This window comes from Carassius auratus, unplaced genomic scaffold (assembly GCF_003368295.1).
Source record: "Carassius auratus strain Wakin unplaced genomic scaffold, ASM336829v1 scaf_tig00002951, whole genome shotgun sequence".
NCBI lineage: Eukaryota > Metazoa > Chordata > Actinopteri > Cypriniformes > Cyprinidae > Carassius > Carassius auratus.
Window position 1 is genome coordinate 30,719 of NW_020523497.1, and position 17,158 is coordinate 47,876.

General features: G+C 36.1%; 1 protein-coding gene across 4 annotated transcripts in view; it reads right to left on the reverse strand.

Moving 5' to 3' along the window:
- Nucleotides 1-9,935: 9,935 nt before the first annotated feature.
- Nucleotides 9,936-17,158, reverse strand: part of LOC113070059 (dachshund homolog 2-like) — a 159,617-nt gene continuing 152,394 nt past the window's right edge. For all 4 annotated transcript variants that reach the window (XM_026243219.1, XM_026243218.1, XM_026243221.1 and 1 more), the window contains exon 12: nt 9,936-11,371. In XM_026243219.1, coding sequence (XP_026099004.1) covers nt 11,334-11,371 — 38 coding nt within the window. In that variant the 3' untranslated portion in view covers nt 9,936-11,333. The remainder of the gene's footprint in view (nt 11,372-17,158) is intronic.

Sequence of the window (17,158 nt, forward strand, 5' to 3'; positions counted from 1 at the left end):
TAAGAGGCTGTATCTCGGCCAAACATTGATCAAACGAAACTAAACTTGATACACTTCACCAACACCATGATCTGAGGTTTCATGCCAAATTCGGGGACAGCGCCACCTATGGGTCATGATATACCATAAATGCACATTTTTCCTTATAACTTTTGAACACCTTCTTCTATCAAGATAAAACTTAGTACACCTGATTCCTCTCTTCACACTGTTCACATTGAATAGTTTATATTAAGATTCCAGCCATTACAGTAACCCGCATTATGAAAAGTACAGTATTCCGTTTTTTCGCTACTACTCCTTCAAATGTGGCCTAATTCTTCTCAAAATTTCCTCAGACGATCTTTGGACCGATCCGCACGGAAATGACTGAACAGAATTGTTCGACCTACTGGTCAAAAAAAGAGTTATGATGCTCTGAAGTTAATAGTGTTGAATCGAAATTGTATGAGAGGCTATATCTCGGCCGTGCTTTGATCAATCGCCACAAAACTTGCTACACTTCATCAACACTATGAACTGAGAATATATCCCAAAGTTGGAAACAGCGCCACCTATGGGTCGTGAGATACCAAAAATTCACATGTCTGCTTATAGCTTTTGAACAATTAGTTGCAAAAACATGATCTTGGTTTCTTTCTATTCCTCGGGTAATGCCGAATCTATGGATGTAAATTTTGCCAGGATTGACTAAACTACCTTCAAATGCTAGGCAACTTTCTTTAGTGAACTCATCCTCACACCTTAACCTCTCTTCTGTGCCATGCAAACTGTGTGTCAACTAATGTGGCGCACTTAGCTAAGGCACCGGTCCCGAGCCCCAGAGGTCGTGGGATCGAATCCGGGGTGGGTAACGTCGGTCCGATGGAAGTACCGTTTTGGCCGTTTTGCTTCGTCCCGCTCGTTGCTCTGGCTACAGCCCTTCAGGGCTTGGCCCCGGTATTGCTGCTTGCAGCTATATTTGTAATTGTTTCCGTACTGCAACATTGTGCTCTTTGACTGGATTGTTTCCTGTGTGTAATCAGGCAGATCTATTGAACACTGATCACTAAGGTTATGTCAAGATTTAAAGCGCACTTCCTTGTCTGATTGGTGTAAATCTCAAATTCGCATTGATCAGTGTTGCACATTTATTTCTTATCATCATCACAGCGAATGATTGAAATATTCTCATTTGTTGAAGCAATCATGGCATTTTAGATTGCTTCTGCATGTTTTTTTTTTCTTTGTGCTTCACCGTGTTGCTTTAGTACTTTCAAACCAGGCCTAATGTAACATCTCCTATAAATCCTCTGCTACATAACAATATTAATGAATCCTAAATAAAAAGGAGAATTGGAGATGAGGGTTTAGTTGTAGGCCAGATTAGGTAAGTATCTGTATTAGAACCATATTTGAAAGGATCACAAATTGAATGCTAAAAATCAATTATTGTATGCTTTTCTGTTGTTTACATGCATGCAACGATTTAAGGAATTATCTGTGCCAGAAAATGTACTTTTTATAATAAATTCAGACTTTGATTAAATAGGCTATCAATCTACAGTTTGAGCCAAGTTTAATGGTAAATGAAAACTGAAATGATTAAGCCATTTTAATCAGATTGTTTAATTATTTTTTATTATTATTATTCATATGTATATTTTATCATTTTACATGTGTGTGTGAAAAACCTGACCATTTACACAGACTGTGATTACGAGTTTCAATGGTCATCAGCATCTTTAATCCTGCAAAGTTTAAAAATGTGTGTGTGTGTGTGTGTATTATATATACACTATACTTTGTATTATATTATTTTTACACCAATTTGCTTATCAGTTTGCTTCAAAAACAGCAGCTGTGGGAGTAGTTTTGACATTGTTCTCTGACTGCCGATATCAATCTTTCTCTATTTTTGTCTATCTTTTTTTTTTAGTTCTGAAAAGAATATTGTGAAGGTTGTTCTTTTGGTATGGAAGTTTATGCAATCATGATGACTTCTGTTTCTGAGAAATCTGGGAATCTGGAAGGAGTCCATGTAGTACAGTATATTTTTCTCTCTTTTTCCTGCTACCATTTTTTCCTCCTGAAAGGATGCATGAGCTGTGAAAATGGGACAATAGTACATAACAGACATTTAGATTTAAACAACCACTAGAAATACATGAATTGACACTTTGCATGTAATGAAAAGCATAGAGTGAAGTATCCTCTCTTCTAGTACCGTAGTATCCGGTGTGTCTGTGGCCGTCAGTAGGTGTGTGTTTTGTGTGTGTGTTGGTGTCGCTGTGTCCTCTTCCTCTACAGGGACAGACAGCAGCGACGCACACGTTAACACTGTGCTCAAATGCTTTCTGACAACTTTGGCATATGCCACCCACTAATTACAGTGCCAGTACTCCCCCACTGCTGTTTACTCACCCTTCACTGCTTTATCTGGATTAGCCTGATGAGCCTTTGCACACTTATTCACACGTGCACGCACACACACACACACACACACACACACACTTATTCAGTATTTCAGTCAGACCTTGAGGCATTTTGTATTTGCAGTGCTTTTACTAGATGCACACTGAGATAATATCAGTTTTTCTTATTCTTGTTTTTACAAATGAATCAAAATAATTTATTGTGATAATTGACACAACTTGTATTGAACCTGCCACATTACTTTAATAATATCCAACATAGAGGAGATTTACTTGCCAGCAAGATTTTAGATGACACATGCAGGTTTCATATACATGTAAAGAGAGAAGAGCGGCCAGAAAGGTCTATTTTACGATTCATCCACATGACCAAAAAGATTGCCGATGTCAGTTTCAGCTTTGATGGCATATGAAGCACGGGGCAAATGTGCCCATAAATACTCCCTAACTGAGGAAACGGTGCGTCTGAATATGTATGTATGTATATGTTTTTGAGAGGTGCATCAATAATAGATAAGGCTTGTATGGACCAGTCTGCCAGACACGCAGCATTAGCAGATGTTCCAGAGAACTGAGCCTTGGTCATCACTCGCACCCACACACGGGCTGCAGTCTGTGTTAAACTGATTTACCATGATCACTTTTCTAAATCTAAGGAACCTTTTAGTGATTAATTTCTTTTTTTAAAGTTTTTTTTAATAAAATAAAATACATACGATACTGTACAAAAGTACATTTCTATGGAAGGTTTTGAACTTTTTCATCATGTGAGCTTACATTAAAATGTTTTATTTGGACAGTATTAATGGTGAAAGTGACAATTTGACAAATATCGATGACATTTTCAGTGAAATTTCAACCTTTATAAATTCTGTGGAAAAAAATAAGCAACTCATTAAGCAAGTAATACTTCATCAAATCAAATTTTCTGGATAGTGAGTGTGCTGAGGCCATAATCAAACACACTTTTACAGTAATATCACTAATAGGTAAGTTTGATTCAATCAAACGAATCAGTTCTTTAAGGCTCACTATGATTATCTTTCAGAATAGAGATTCACTAATTGACTCATCAAATATTTAGTTGAAAAGTACTGCACTATTCTTTACGTAAAATAGGTTGTTGTGTTTAATCTGATCATTTGTTTAATTAAATATATGTTGCTACTGTATGTAGACACAGTAGTCAGTAAACTGTAATGGAGCTTACTTTTTTCTAAAGTGTAGCTTAAATTATACTGAACTACGTACAAAGTAGCTTACCTTAGCACTGGACACCACCAAATGTTGCCCGTTTGTGTGTGTGTGTGTTATCCTCCTCTTCTTCATTTAACCACTAGATGTGTTTGTAGAAGTGTGAACTCACTCTCTCGTGTGAACTCAGTCTCTGTGTTTTTGTAACAAAGAACAACATGTTTTCCACCAGTTCTGCTCCACTTATAAGGAAAACTAAAACAATCCATCAGTTGTCAAGATCACTGGACCGACTGTAGGAGAACTAAGTGGATCCCGGTCTGGGAGTCTTCCCTCATGTTTCAGTGTCTTCCTGAGTCTGCACTTGTGCTCTCATATACTCAGAAGTGATCCAACGTGCATCCCACTTCACAATAGGAAAGAATAATCATATCTCAGTTCTAAACATTAAATGGAGAGCAAATGTAAGATTTTTCCCCTTCAGAAACACAATCTCATACAGTAATCTCATGTATCTTCTAGAATTTTAGACTAAATAAAACGTGCCTGTTCTCAGATTTTCCAAGATGGAAAAGTTTCCCATTAAAAGTCAGTGATTTGACTATAAAATTTCTCATCAGATTCATCATTCAAGATTATAACTGTACGCTGTAATAAATTATTTTTCAAAGTTGTATATTAAAACAGATTATTGGAGTTTTTTTTTTTTTTTTTTTTTTTTTTTTTACTTCCAAAAGATCATGTTTAATTCAATGTGTTACTTCCATTTCTTTAGCTGTTTGAAATTTACTAGGCATTTCTGAGTGAAAATCATTTCTACACCAGCTTCAACACCTTTCAGTGAATATTCTTATTGTATGCCAACAATGATCTAATATTTTAGAAGTGTCTTAGACAAGGAGCCATTATTAGGGAATTATCTATATGATAATTCATACTCTTGTTTATAATTAAGAACTTTTTAATATTTTTTACTTAACAGTCAATTTTGCTTTACATTAGAAAATATTATAATTGCAACATATTTTCCTTGCACTGCGTAAAAGACATTCTTTATTTAAGAACAACTCCTCCTTGAAGACCCTCTAAAAAAAAGAAAAGAAAAGTAAACTCATGTACAAAACAAACACAAGCGCTCACAGCTCTAAATAATGAAACACACATCCAGCGAGAAACGGCAGCAGTGGACAGAACTCGGAGAGCTGCTGACCAGCATTATCGCCCGCAGACATCTGAGTCTGCCCTGCTTTAAAACATTCCTATTTACGGCGTGGTGGCACAGAAATAAATAAATGTGTTAATATGTTAGGAAGGCTGGTTGGAGGGACCGCTGGTGCTGTTTGGTTTTTCTGTGATGATGCCATTTATCACACGCTGACAGCCCGTTTGTGAAGTGCTGCGCTACGCGGTCCACTTCAACTCACCGTCCCGCCATCTCAGCTCTTTGAGAGAATGCATAAACGAGACGTCACGATGCAGAACGACTAGCCCATAGGACTTCCAGGGTGAAAAACACTAGAGATTCTCCACAGTCAGACGTAGGCACAAGCTGATGACACAGATTTTGTATTTATTTAATAAAAGAACATGCTGTCTGCCTGCTTTCTGTGTTATCTTGGCAAAATGTGTGAGGGACCTAGGACATACCCTTGGGTTAATCCATATAATCAGGTGTGTGAAAGGGAAAATAGAGGTTCAAATGCATCAAGAAGATGTTCCAGGAATTTTTGGAAACTATGGAAAGAGGGCACATTCCTGTGACCTTCAGTTTTTTTAACGTGGATGTGTGTGTACAGGTTCAAGCGAATAATACAGGTGGTGATTTATGATTTTGAGTGCAGTGAGATGCGACTTGACATTTTCCTGCTGTGGCGTAGCCTAGTTCTGGCTCCATGCTTCATTACGTGAGCCTCCCCACGCGATTCCCGACCCAGTAAAAACAAGCCTGCTCACCTCAGCTATGAGCGAATGAGCATGTGTGGATCTGTCTCGGGGGTGGGCGGCTTCATTGTGCTCTGCTATTCTCACCTTCCCCGAAATCTCCATATGGCCATGATGCCACTGCTCCAGTCAACCCTAAAATACAAATACACACACAGCTGACAGCAACTTTCAAAGTCTTACCTGGTAAGATAAAGGAAACTGATAAATAAGTAAACAAACATCTGTGAGCACAAATGGTTGACATTTGGTGCGATGCAGATCATTTCTTATTTATGGGTGTTTTCATGTCCCTCGACCATTTGCACAGGTCATATGACTAATTCCTAAATTAAGGTGATGCATATGTGCTCTATACACTATTGTTTTTACTACTACTACTACAACTAATGCTAAAATCACATCCTTCGATTCCAGTAAGTGTTAAATACTCATTAAATCAATCGAATCAAAGTTGTTGTTTTTTAAAACTTTATACAGGTTATTTATATTTAGAAAAGCGCGACAACAGACGTCTCACTGGTAGCGTATCCCAGTCTTCTCTAATCATTTAGTAATTACATGGGGGAAAAAAAAAAAATCTGCTGTTACTACTGTTACATCATGACAAAATGAGCAGTCCCTTGACCCATTGACTCATCTTGTACTACACATTTTGCAATCCAGTCAAATGCTCTGACACTGCTGGAATTGACTCATGTTTATTGGAATATTCCAGAATGCTGGCTCTCCATCAGGTGTCTGCAGCAGAATTAGATAGACCCAACCTCCCCACATATAATAAATGACTGTAAACAATTCGTTCAATTTGAATGCTATAAATGAATAGCACAGTTAAATTGTGGGGAGAAATTGCTAAAAACGTTATCTGTGGAAAACAATACATTATCAGTGAGCGGCCCTCATTGCCTTAAACCTGCCATACACCACCACTGCTTTTAACACTGCTGTCACAGGCTAAATTATAATTTAATGACTAACAACATACTTTGCAGTGTGTAATAAGGGGAGTGTACTTTTCTTGTTGTTTATATATATATATATATATATATATATATATATATATATATATATATATATATATATATATATATATATTAAAATTATGAGATGAGAACGTTCTCATCATCATCAAAAAACAAAACAAACAAAAAATAAAAATAAAGAAATATAACAATAAATAATTGTAAAAAGTCAAACTCATCTTACTGACTACTTAAATAAGTACATTAGCACCCAACTAGCAAGTAGCAAATCGTGGTTTGTAGCTGTGATATACTCAGAGCCTATGTTTAAAAAGTGCTAAACTTGATTTAGTGGTAAATGTGTGAGCACATATTATTATATATTGCACTTTTCAAGTGATTTTATGGGCTTTTTAATCTGCCATGAGCCTTGTGATCTCAGAAAAGTAAAGTAGAGGGCTAAGTAGGCAGTCTTTAGCGCTCAGTATTACCTTTGCAAAACAACAGTCTCTGCAGAAATTCATTATTCTTAATTAGCATTTCTGTAAACAGCATCAACCCCCATCATTTGCCATAAAGGAAAATCTCTGCGGTGCATTTCCACTAACAGTCGCGAACGCAGCAATTTGTTGCAGTTGTTTCTAGTTATTACTTCAGTTGTTTAGCGCGAGAGGAGGGGAAACTGGAGTAGAACATTCCTAGACACTGCTTTGTCTTCACAAACACACATCCAGACACCTATTATTCACTATTATCTTTTAACAATGAAATTTACTGCTGTTTGAATTGTCTTTAATGTAGCCTGGAGGTAATATCCCACGATTCCCCACTAGACAGCCACTTTAGTGAGCTCTTTAACTCCCTTTCAACTGCCTTTACTCATCTATTCATTCATTTTACAATAACATACTCCGACTTTAACAGCCAACAACAACCTGTGTTTGGGTTTTATTTAGTCTTGTAGTGCTGATAAGGTGTGTTAGTCAAGTGTGAGTGAGTGTGTGTGTGTTTGTTTATGGGGGTGGGTTTTTCTTGTAACATTGTGCATGCACACTCAGAGTGTGGGATGCCAAGTGAAGATTTTCTTGTAAAAAGAAATTACTATTTTGGAACAAAAAGAAAGGCAACAAACAGGAAGACCATTAGGATGTATACAATTTCACTGAGTTTGCTCGTCTGTTTTCTGCTACAGAAATAACTACATTTAATAGCATTGTTTTTTATCATACAGTATATGATATTATATATTATAATATAAAAAATGTTTTTTAATATATTGAGTTTTTGTTTTACTATAATAATATTAGATTTATATATATATATATATATATATATATATATATATATATATATATATATATAGATAGATAGATAGATAGATAGATAGATAGATAGATAGATAGATAGATAGATAGATAGATAGATAGATAGATAGATATTGAACTGATAATTACTGCGAAAAGCACCTATGATATACACTTTAATCTATTCATTTTAGCATAAAATATTACTGTTAAAATACTCAAATGCAGTTCATATAGTGTGCATATATATATATATATATATATATATATATATATATATATATATATATATATATATATATAATTGAAGTATATCTTGGCATAAAGTTGCAATGTTTTCATTAGAGTAAATCGTTTATGGTCACGGTGGCATGATCTGTCCAAACAGCTCCCTTCTGAAAAGGTCGTGAGTTATTGATCCTGGCCATGTGTTATACTTTATCTCCAGAACAGATTGTTTGTAATTGATGTGGATCAGCTCTCATGGATTATAGGCTAGAGAAAAGAGACGCACACCTGACTCTGATGTCAAGCTTTTATGACTCTCCATTTTCGTCCGCTCCTTTAATCCCTACCTTCTTGTTAGCCTTAATCAGATTCAATGTTTTTAATGGAACACATGCAAATGATTCTGTTTTTATCTTATTTCCACTGATTAAATAGTCCACCGCAGCGATTGTGTTTCAAACACTCACCTCAATCCCACCCCTAAAAACATCACTAATCATAAATGAAGTACTTTGACTACTTTACATAAAGCCAGTCATGGAGGAGAGGGGCTAATCAAGAGTAGATCAAACGACTCGTCTTTAATTGAAGTGCAAAAATGGACCTTCTTTTCTTTTCTTTTTTTGTCCGTAGGGCAAATTCAGGCAGCGGCTCTCCGGGCTCTATCAGGAGGCCTGCTTCTCTTCCCACAACTCCCAGAAGTCCAGGAAGTTGCAGATAACAGATGAAGCGCAGCAGTCGCAGTGGGAAATGTAGTCTGCTACTCGACGGCTTGGGCGGCTTAAAGGTACGTGACTAATGAGGTCAGTTCCTTTGGCAGCTGGAGGTGAGAGGTGCTCGCTCGTATTTGCTTCATGTTGAACACCTCTGGGACAGTGGAGCTTCAGATCCGTGGGTTTTATGAATTGCTAGGATGATAAGAGATTCAGGCTGTGATGCGAGGCCCATGTGTATATTTATGAAAGCGCACCGCTTCAAAAAAATAATTAAAAAAAAGTACAACATCAGTGAGGTGAATATATTAAGGAAGTTATAAAGATCCTGCGTTCATACCATTCAGACTACTGGTCAACCGAAACAGTTTTGTAATTTCATGAACATTTAAACAGGACTCGACATTAAGCCTTGACGTGCACTTTTTTTTATTATTTATGTAATTTATTCTAAAGCAATAGTCTCATCAGTGCTCTATCAGGTCTTACTTTAATCAGCGTTTGTTATATTTCAGATTGATTTCTAGAACACTTAATGAATGGCAATATTTTCCTAACCTTATTTAATGTACGTGTCATCATTTATGTCAAATTCTTACATTTTATCAATACATTGTTAGAATAATAAGACACTGTCTGCTTGTTACCATTCAAATGAAATCAGCCTCAACAAACTCCATCTTTCCACTTCCATCTTTACTCAGATGGTTGGATTAATGATGATAAGAGGTTTAACATAGTAAAATTGCAAATGTATAAATAATGTTATAAGATTAATGTTTCCTTTTTTAACATACAAATATGAAATGATGGAAAAATGCAATGATACTTTTAAATATGAAACCAAACCACCAGTGGGTGGCAGCAGTTCACTGTCTTAATGAGTGGTTGAGTTATTGATTCAACCGATTTGTTCAAATGGCTGATTCATTCAATAAATGAAGTGACTCTCTTTATGAATGGTTCACTGAATCATTTACTCACCCTATTTGTTTAAAAACACATCATTGAGTAACGAAACACTGTTCTGCTGTGGCTTTGCTTACATACATACACAGAACATAATTTTCTGTAAAGTTGCTTTGTAACGATTTGTATTGTAAAAAGTACTATACAAATAAACTTGAATTGAATTGAAAACATCTATGAAAATAACTTAAATGCAACATGCTAATTTTTCTATTTTAATTTTATTACTCAAAGAAAAGAAAAAAAAACTACCAATATGTTCATAGGGGTGTTTTATTCATTGTGGCATGTGCAAGTCTGTGATAAGTGTCTGTTGCCATTTTAAAACAACATTCAACATCATTGATAGCTGCCAATTTGTGATTGCATTACCTATGGAGTCTAGAAATGTTTAAAAATAGATTTAAAGAGGCAGCATTTTATTTTCAATTGATAGGTGTCATTTTTCATCATTGTATTTACAAGCATGCTTGCTCTGGGTGTGCATAAGGGTACTTCTCGTCTCTTTTCATCACTAAAAATGTATCCATGTAATAACAACGTCAGGATAGCAAACGCTAAAGCATTTTTACAAGTCTTTATAAACAGGTAAAAACAGAACAGGGAGTACTGTAATACTGTGTTTATAGCAACATCAAATGAACAACTTTTTTTCACTTGTTAAGTTAAGGAGCAATAGAGAAAACATTGTCGCGGGGCAAAGTAAGACAACAAAGACGTACAAAGAACGTTTGTGTCAAGATCACTTGAGCATCTGTTTGAAATGCTGATTAAAATACAATGAAAAACAACAAACCAGATAATAAAATAAACACCAGAATAATAAACATAGGGCAGGGAAACGACAACATGAGGAAAATATTTCTACACTTTCTAAAAAAATACAACAAATTAGAAAAAAAGGAAACTTTGATATAGAATCCCTTACTCAAAAGGCAAAACAACAAATGTAGACAATGTTTATTAAAGAAGCACATGTGTCTTGTTTGGAGTCTGTCCACATAATATTTGTCTCTCCTTTCATGTAGAGGTGCTGTGGATAAAGTTCTCTACAGACTCGTCAAGACTGTTGTGCTGTTCAGAATCACTGGTGCACAGAATCATGGGGGATCAGCAGATAACACTCAATAATAATAATAATAATAATAATAATAATAATAATAATAATAATAATAATAATAATAATCTAGACATAGGTTTAGATTAGGGTGATGCTGTGTGCTTCACATAAAGAAGGGTAATTCATCAGGTAATGACATTTTAATCCAGAAAAAAAAAACTTCTTTAAATCTCAAAAAAGTGTGGGATGTAGAAGTAGTCAAAACAAGAGAGAAAGACATTTTTTTTTACAAGTCGGTGCATGTGGTGTTGAAAGGTCGCCAACAAGCAGGGCTTCAGACCCACACACACGTCTCATGAGGACTGCAAACGCACTGCACCTCCACACACATACACACTCCAGTCCTGTACACGGGTTTCAGGTGCCTGGTCTTCAGCACCCGCACCACTTTCCCTCCGGGAAAAAGCCCCACAAACCCCTCTCCATGTTGTCCCATCCATCTGTGGTGTGAGCTGTCTGTTGAGGGACTAAAGATGCCAGAGGCTTCAGTACATGATGGGAGGTTTGGAGTAGGGTCTGTTTTCTGTAATGAGAAGATAAAATGTGTGAGAGCAGTGAATTTAACTATTTTTGCATTTGTAATCCATAAAAAAGTAACTTTAATCTGACTGAACGTTTAAAACACACACACACACACACATATATATACACATGTATAAAGACATATATACATACACATATACATACATATATACACACACACACACACACACACACACATTTATATATATATATATATATTATATATATATATATATATATATATATATATATATATATATATATATATATATTTTAGCACTGTTCAAACTAATATTCCACTAATCCCAAGAATCACAAGACTTCGTGAGTCAAGAATCATAATTAAAAAAGGAGCAAAAACAAAGACATTAATGTCTTCCAACATCAAAATTTAGCAAGTTTTCAGAATGAATCATATTTGCGGTGGCCGTCAGGCACTAGATCAGAGAGAAACAGCTGGTGGTTGAGAGGCAGGAGTGCTGCAGATGCATGTTAATCAGAGAGCTCGCAGCGCACCGTCACACAGGAAGCAGTTCATTAGGACTCGAGTGCTTTTACATCTTCAACATGCTCGTTTCTGCAAGCACCAACAGATGAGCTAACATGTATGCAGGATGTAAACAAAACGCCACTCAAGGAACATGGACGGCGAGAGTGTAAGACTGGGAGTGCAGAAACAGTGTGTTCACATCAATGCGTATAATCTATGGGTCAGCCCAAAGCTGTTCTCCTTGAAACTGGTCATGGAAAAATAACAATCCAGATATGTAAAAAAAAGTTACATGTCGATTGGTGATACTTTCCACAAATTGTTGCATTCACTGCATTTGTCAGTGACATCTAAAACATCTATTTATCAACTTAAGAAAAAGTATAATTAGCTTTATCAATAAATCCAAATTAACAATTTGATTAAAAACTACCTATGCCTTACTGAGTGAGAGCTCAATTTATATTTGTATGTATCTGAATGTATCTTAAATTTACATTTGTACTTAATTTACAGCTTAATACTACATGTGTAACCCTATTATCCATTCTGCTGTCTTTTTAAAATAAACAAAATAACATTATTTATAATATTTTAGTTTTTGTTTTATTACTATAAATAACAGAATCACACAAATAAGGATTAGTTTTAAAACTGTATTCAGACATGTTCCTAATTCTGTCAAGCATAAAACCGCTAATATAACAGTTATATAAATAATATAATTATTTTAACTTCAAGGAATTTTAAGCAAATGATCCATTAAACAAAAAACAAAAAAACACTGTCCTAACCTTCAGAAACGTTTGACTATTTAGAATTTTAGACCTCATTTTTCTACTCTCCCTTTTCTTTTGTGGAAAGTGGCTGAATTTCTGATTTTGATAAGCTGTCAACTGAATTGCTTTCTCATTCAATTCTTTTTTTGTTTATAAACATACACAGAGCATGAATATTAAATGTGCTGTATAACACATTACATGTGACATTCATATTATATGGGAACCATCTGAAATGCATGAATGCCATGAGGCCTGCTGGTGCTGAAAGGAGGGAGAGACGCAAGAGCAGATAAATAGAAGTAGAGGTATTTCACTTGCTCTGAAATATGAGTTACGAGTAATATCCTGAAGTGCAATTAATTGAGTCCTATGGCTGACAGCAGACTAAATCTGCCATGATGAAGCTGCACCCATGAGACACTAGAGCTAATAGTTCATACACTTAATACAGAGACCTGACAGAGCAGGACACTATCTGTTTTGTTAAGCAGGAGGTGGGCCAAAATACCTCTATTCGTTGAAGATGAAGATTCATTTCTCTTTTGTGAATACCAGTGTTATTACCATGTCACATGCATCTAAAAAAACAACAACAAATGGATTTTGCACATTCTTTTGAATTTTAGTACCTCATATTTGCTGGAACAAAAAATATGCATGTATATATGTATGTATATATACATATATAATCTTGATCTTGTTATACAGGGTTCAAAGTTACATAATTGGCAACATTTTGCTAATTCTTTTAGACTTTATTGTAAAAAAAATATTAATATAATAAATATACTTTAAAATACATAGGCCAATTTTTTTAATTAATTAATTAATTAATTAAATTAGCAACAATTATATTTTTTCTTCTTTGCATTATTCATTAATTTCAAGATAAAATACAAAATTGAATTCCAGCATTGAAGAATATTATTCCACATTTGAAAAAGTAATTTTGTAAAGTAAATTTGCTGTAAAATTCACCAAAAGGTACATTTGCATTATTTTATGCTAATGAGAGACTGAATCAGTATGCATTGATTTATTTTTTAAATTCGCATATTTAAATATTTAAATATGAATTAAATATTGTATATAAGGAGACCATCAATAAAATATTTGCTGTTGGCTATTTTTATTTTCATATTTTTTATTCACATATTTTTTTTATTGTTTTCATCAATTTGTAGCCCTAAAAGGAAACATCCAAATATTTAAGTTCTATTCAAGAACATTCTTCTCCTTACATCAGTATTTCAGTAAATGAGTAACTGTTGCCAGCGATGAGGTCAACCCTATGCATCTTTTGCCCCACATGTAGTATGGATGAGGATGTGAGGGTGGTCCTCCTCTGGGACCTTCTCCACAACACATGGCGCTCTCCATAAAAGCCCGGTCTCACTTATTCTCGAAACACAAAAACCACTTCCTCTTCCTTAATTATTCACCCTAGTTATATCACAGCATGATACACATTAATAGGTTGATTTGTGTGCTGTAGCCCAGTGTGTTCACATAGACCCATACGGAATCTGCACACTTTCAGAGTTGATTGTTGGATTCTCCGGAAGGACGCTCATTGAGTGTGACTGCAATGTTTTGAGTTTGGTTTGCTCCATCTTAATTACATTTTCACCTCCCTTCTTCACTCCCTCTCTTTCACCACTCCACACTTCTCTTAATCGGCTTGTAAAGTGATGTCACCTCCTTTTGTGTTCAGCAGTTTTCTGTTAGCGCCACTCGTCTTGATTAATCAGAAAAGGCACGGGTCATCGTAATGGCCCCAACACAGGGGTGGAACCTGAGAAAGCGCAAAAAGCTTTTAGCCCCACGAGTGGGATCTCGGCAAGGACAATCAAACCTAATGAAATCAGCTGTCAATGCTAAGCTTGCAAAACTGTGAAGTCCGACTTGGGAGAGAAGCACGGGGCTAATTAGATTTTTGCCGGCTGTAATGGATAAATGTGGTGAGGCTCGGGGAAGGGTGGAGCGGACAACAGACTTCATACACAAACTGCCAGACTTTGTAAAATGATTGCACAGACACCTTTGGAACATCTAGATAAAGCAATGTAGAGATAATTGTAAAATATGTTTTTCCTTCCTGGACAAAACCCGTGCATTCCTTAACCAACAAATTAGATATGTTCTACCTTCAGTTTGTAACAATTTAGATGTGAAAGTGACGTGACGTGTACGGGTGCTCCGATCACGATCGGCCGATCGTTATGTGCATCTCGTCAGTAAAGCCAGTTCTTTAATCAGCGGTAAATTCCATCAGGTGCGTGATTTCACTTAGAGCAGCTGTTACTACACAGAGCCTTTGTTAACTGAGAAAATGCGAAAATAAACGCTGAAAATGAACGTGGATTTGCGCAGCCTCTCAGTTAACAACGGCTCTGTGTAGTAACAGCAGCTCTAAGTGAAATCACGCACCTGATGGAATTAACCGCTGATTAAAGAACCGGCTTTTCGGTTGTTAAGTCTGACGTCACGTACAGTAGCAGCACTTCCGTGTCCAAACGCTCTATCAGTTACCACGAGAAAACAACAAAAGGTGCTAATATAAACTCACAATGTGATAGAATACTGGCAAAATAGTTATAATCTTAACCTTTAACTCCATACGGAAGTCCCAGATAGCTAGACAATGAAAATATAAATATAAAAAAATATATAAACGCTGTGAGCACGGACATTTTACTGTATATCGTAAGTTTGAAAGCGTTTAGCTTAAATTATTAATATGAATAAACAGTGCTCATAAACGGCTGCTGAGGTCGTATTCTCAAGTGAAGCGAGTTGAGGCTTGGACCCGGAAACAGCGCTTCTAAAGTCATCACTTAACAACCGAATACTGACGAGATGCACATAAGGATCGGGCGATCGTGATCGGAGCACCCCTAGTGACGTGCAAAGTATGTTGACCAATATTCTGAATTAGTGCTCTGCATTTATTCCATCCAAAGTGCACACACACAGCAGTGAACACACACACACACTGTGAACTCACACCCAGAGCAGTGGGCATCCATTTTTGCTGCGGCGCCCGGGGAGAAGTTGGGGTACAGTGGCTTGCTCAAAGGCTGTACATACACTCCCCCCACCTACAATCCCTCCTGGTATGAGACTCGAACCAGCAACCTTTCAGTTACAAGTCAGACTCTCTAACCACTATTTAATACATTTTGGCGTGAACCTTCATTCAGAACTCTCATTCAGCAGGAGTCATCACTTCCCGTTATCCAATTGGTAAGCCCATTTTATCGAATACTGAATATACGGTATCCACAATTGTTGTCTCAATGTACGATTCATTTTACACCCCTAAACTGAATTATCAACTGGAACTATATTGAACTTGTTTTAGTGAGGTATGAAAGTGTAATGCAAAGCTGTTTTTACACTACTCGTGAAGTGAACAGCTAAAGAACTGTGTCAGAGCGATTACTGTCCCATAGCAGATCCCATAGACTCATTTGCACCTCATATTAACCTCTGCATTATGAGGGAAAGATCTTATCTTCAGGTTTCCTGGTTCTGCTCGCTGCTCTAAAGGTCAGGGGCATCCCTGCTGTTACGCTCACATTAGTGACGCCTCAGCTCAAGTCACAGACTACATTCCACAGGCCTCCAGACTGTGACTAAAAATGGTTGCAAATGAAAAAGACGTTTTTCGGTTATTCAGAATTAACTGAGAACTGGTATTTGTCAAGTAAATATACATAAAATGTTGCTGTAATAAATGGTATTCATAAAAAAAAAAAAAAAAAATTCTATATATATATATATATATATATATATATATATATATACATATATATGAATATAAAAGATATAATATACAAATATTTCAAAGCTTTTGCTTTCCCCTGATATACTTTCTGTTTGTGGCCAATTTTTTGTTCTTTCACAAATGTTTTGCATTCTCTCAAGAAACAAACATGAGGCTTCTTGGGGAGCTCAAAAATTTGGGAGTGAACCCAAAGCATGGAAATATGATTATTTCTCCTGCCATCGTTTTTTACATCACTATGACTCTTTAGGGCCTCCGTAATGTTGAATCCAACGCAAGGGGGAAACTTTGGGAGTAATGTGGATAACATGTTTAAATAATCCCCTCCAAACAGCCAGAAACATTCTTACAAAACAAAGTCATGACAAATCAGCGGATCACTCCCGGACAATCGAAATTGGGCAAAAAGGGTGGGAGCTGGTTGCTGAGGCCACGCCCACCTGGTGCGACAGCATTGTCATCAGCGGCAATCCACCTGTCACTGAAGTGGCCATGCCCTTATTTATGCAGAACTTTAAGGTTTAATATAATTTAAATGGATGCTTAAAAAAAAAAAAAAAAATCACCCCCCTTACAGTTGTCATGAAGGGCAAAATTAGCTATATAGACCCAAATAATTTTTTGTACCAGACTGTAAACATTTTTTTTTTTCTGCTGTAAAGTTGGGCATTTTAATATGCAATTGACTCCTTTTCTGGAGCCAGCCTCCAGCGGCAAGTTGATAAA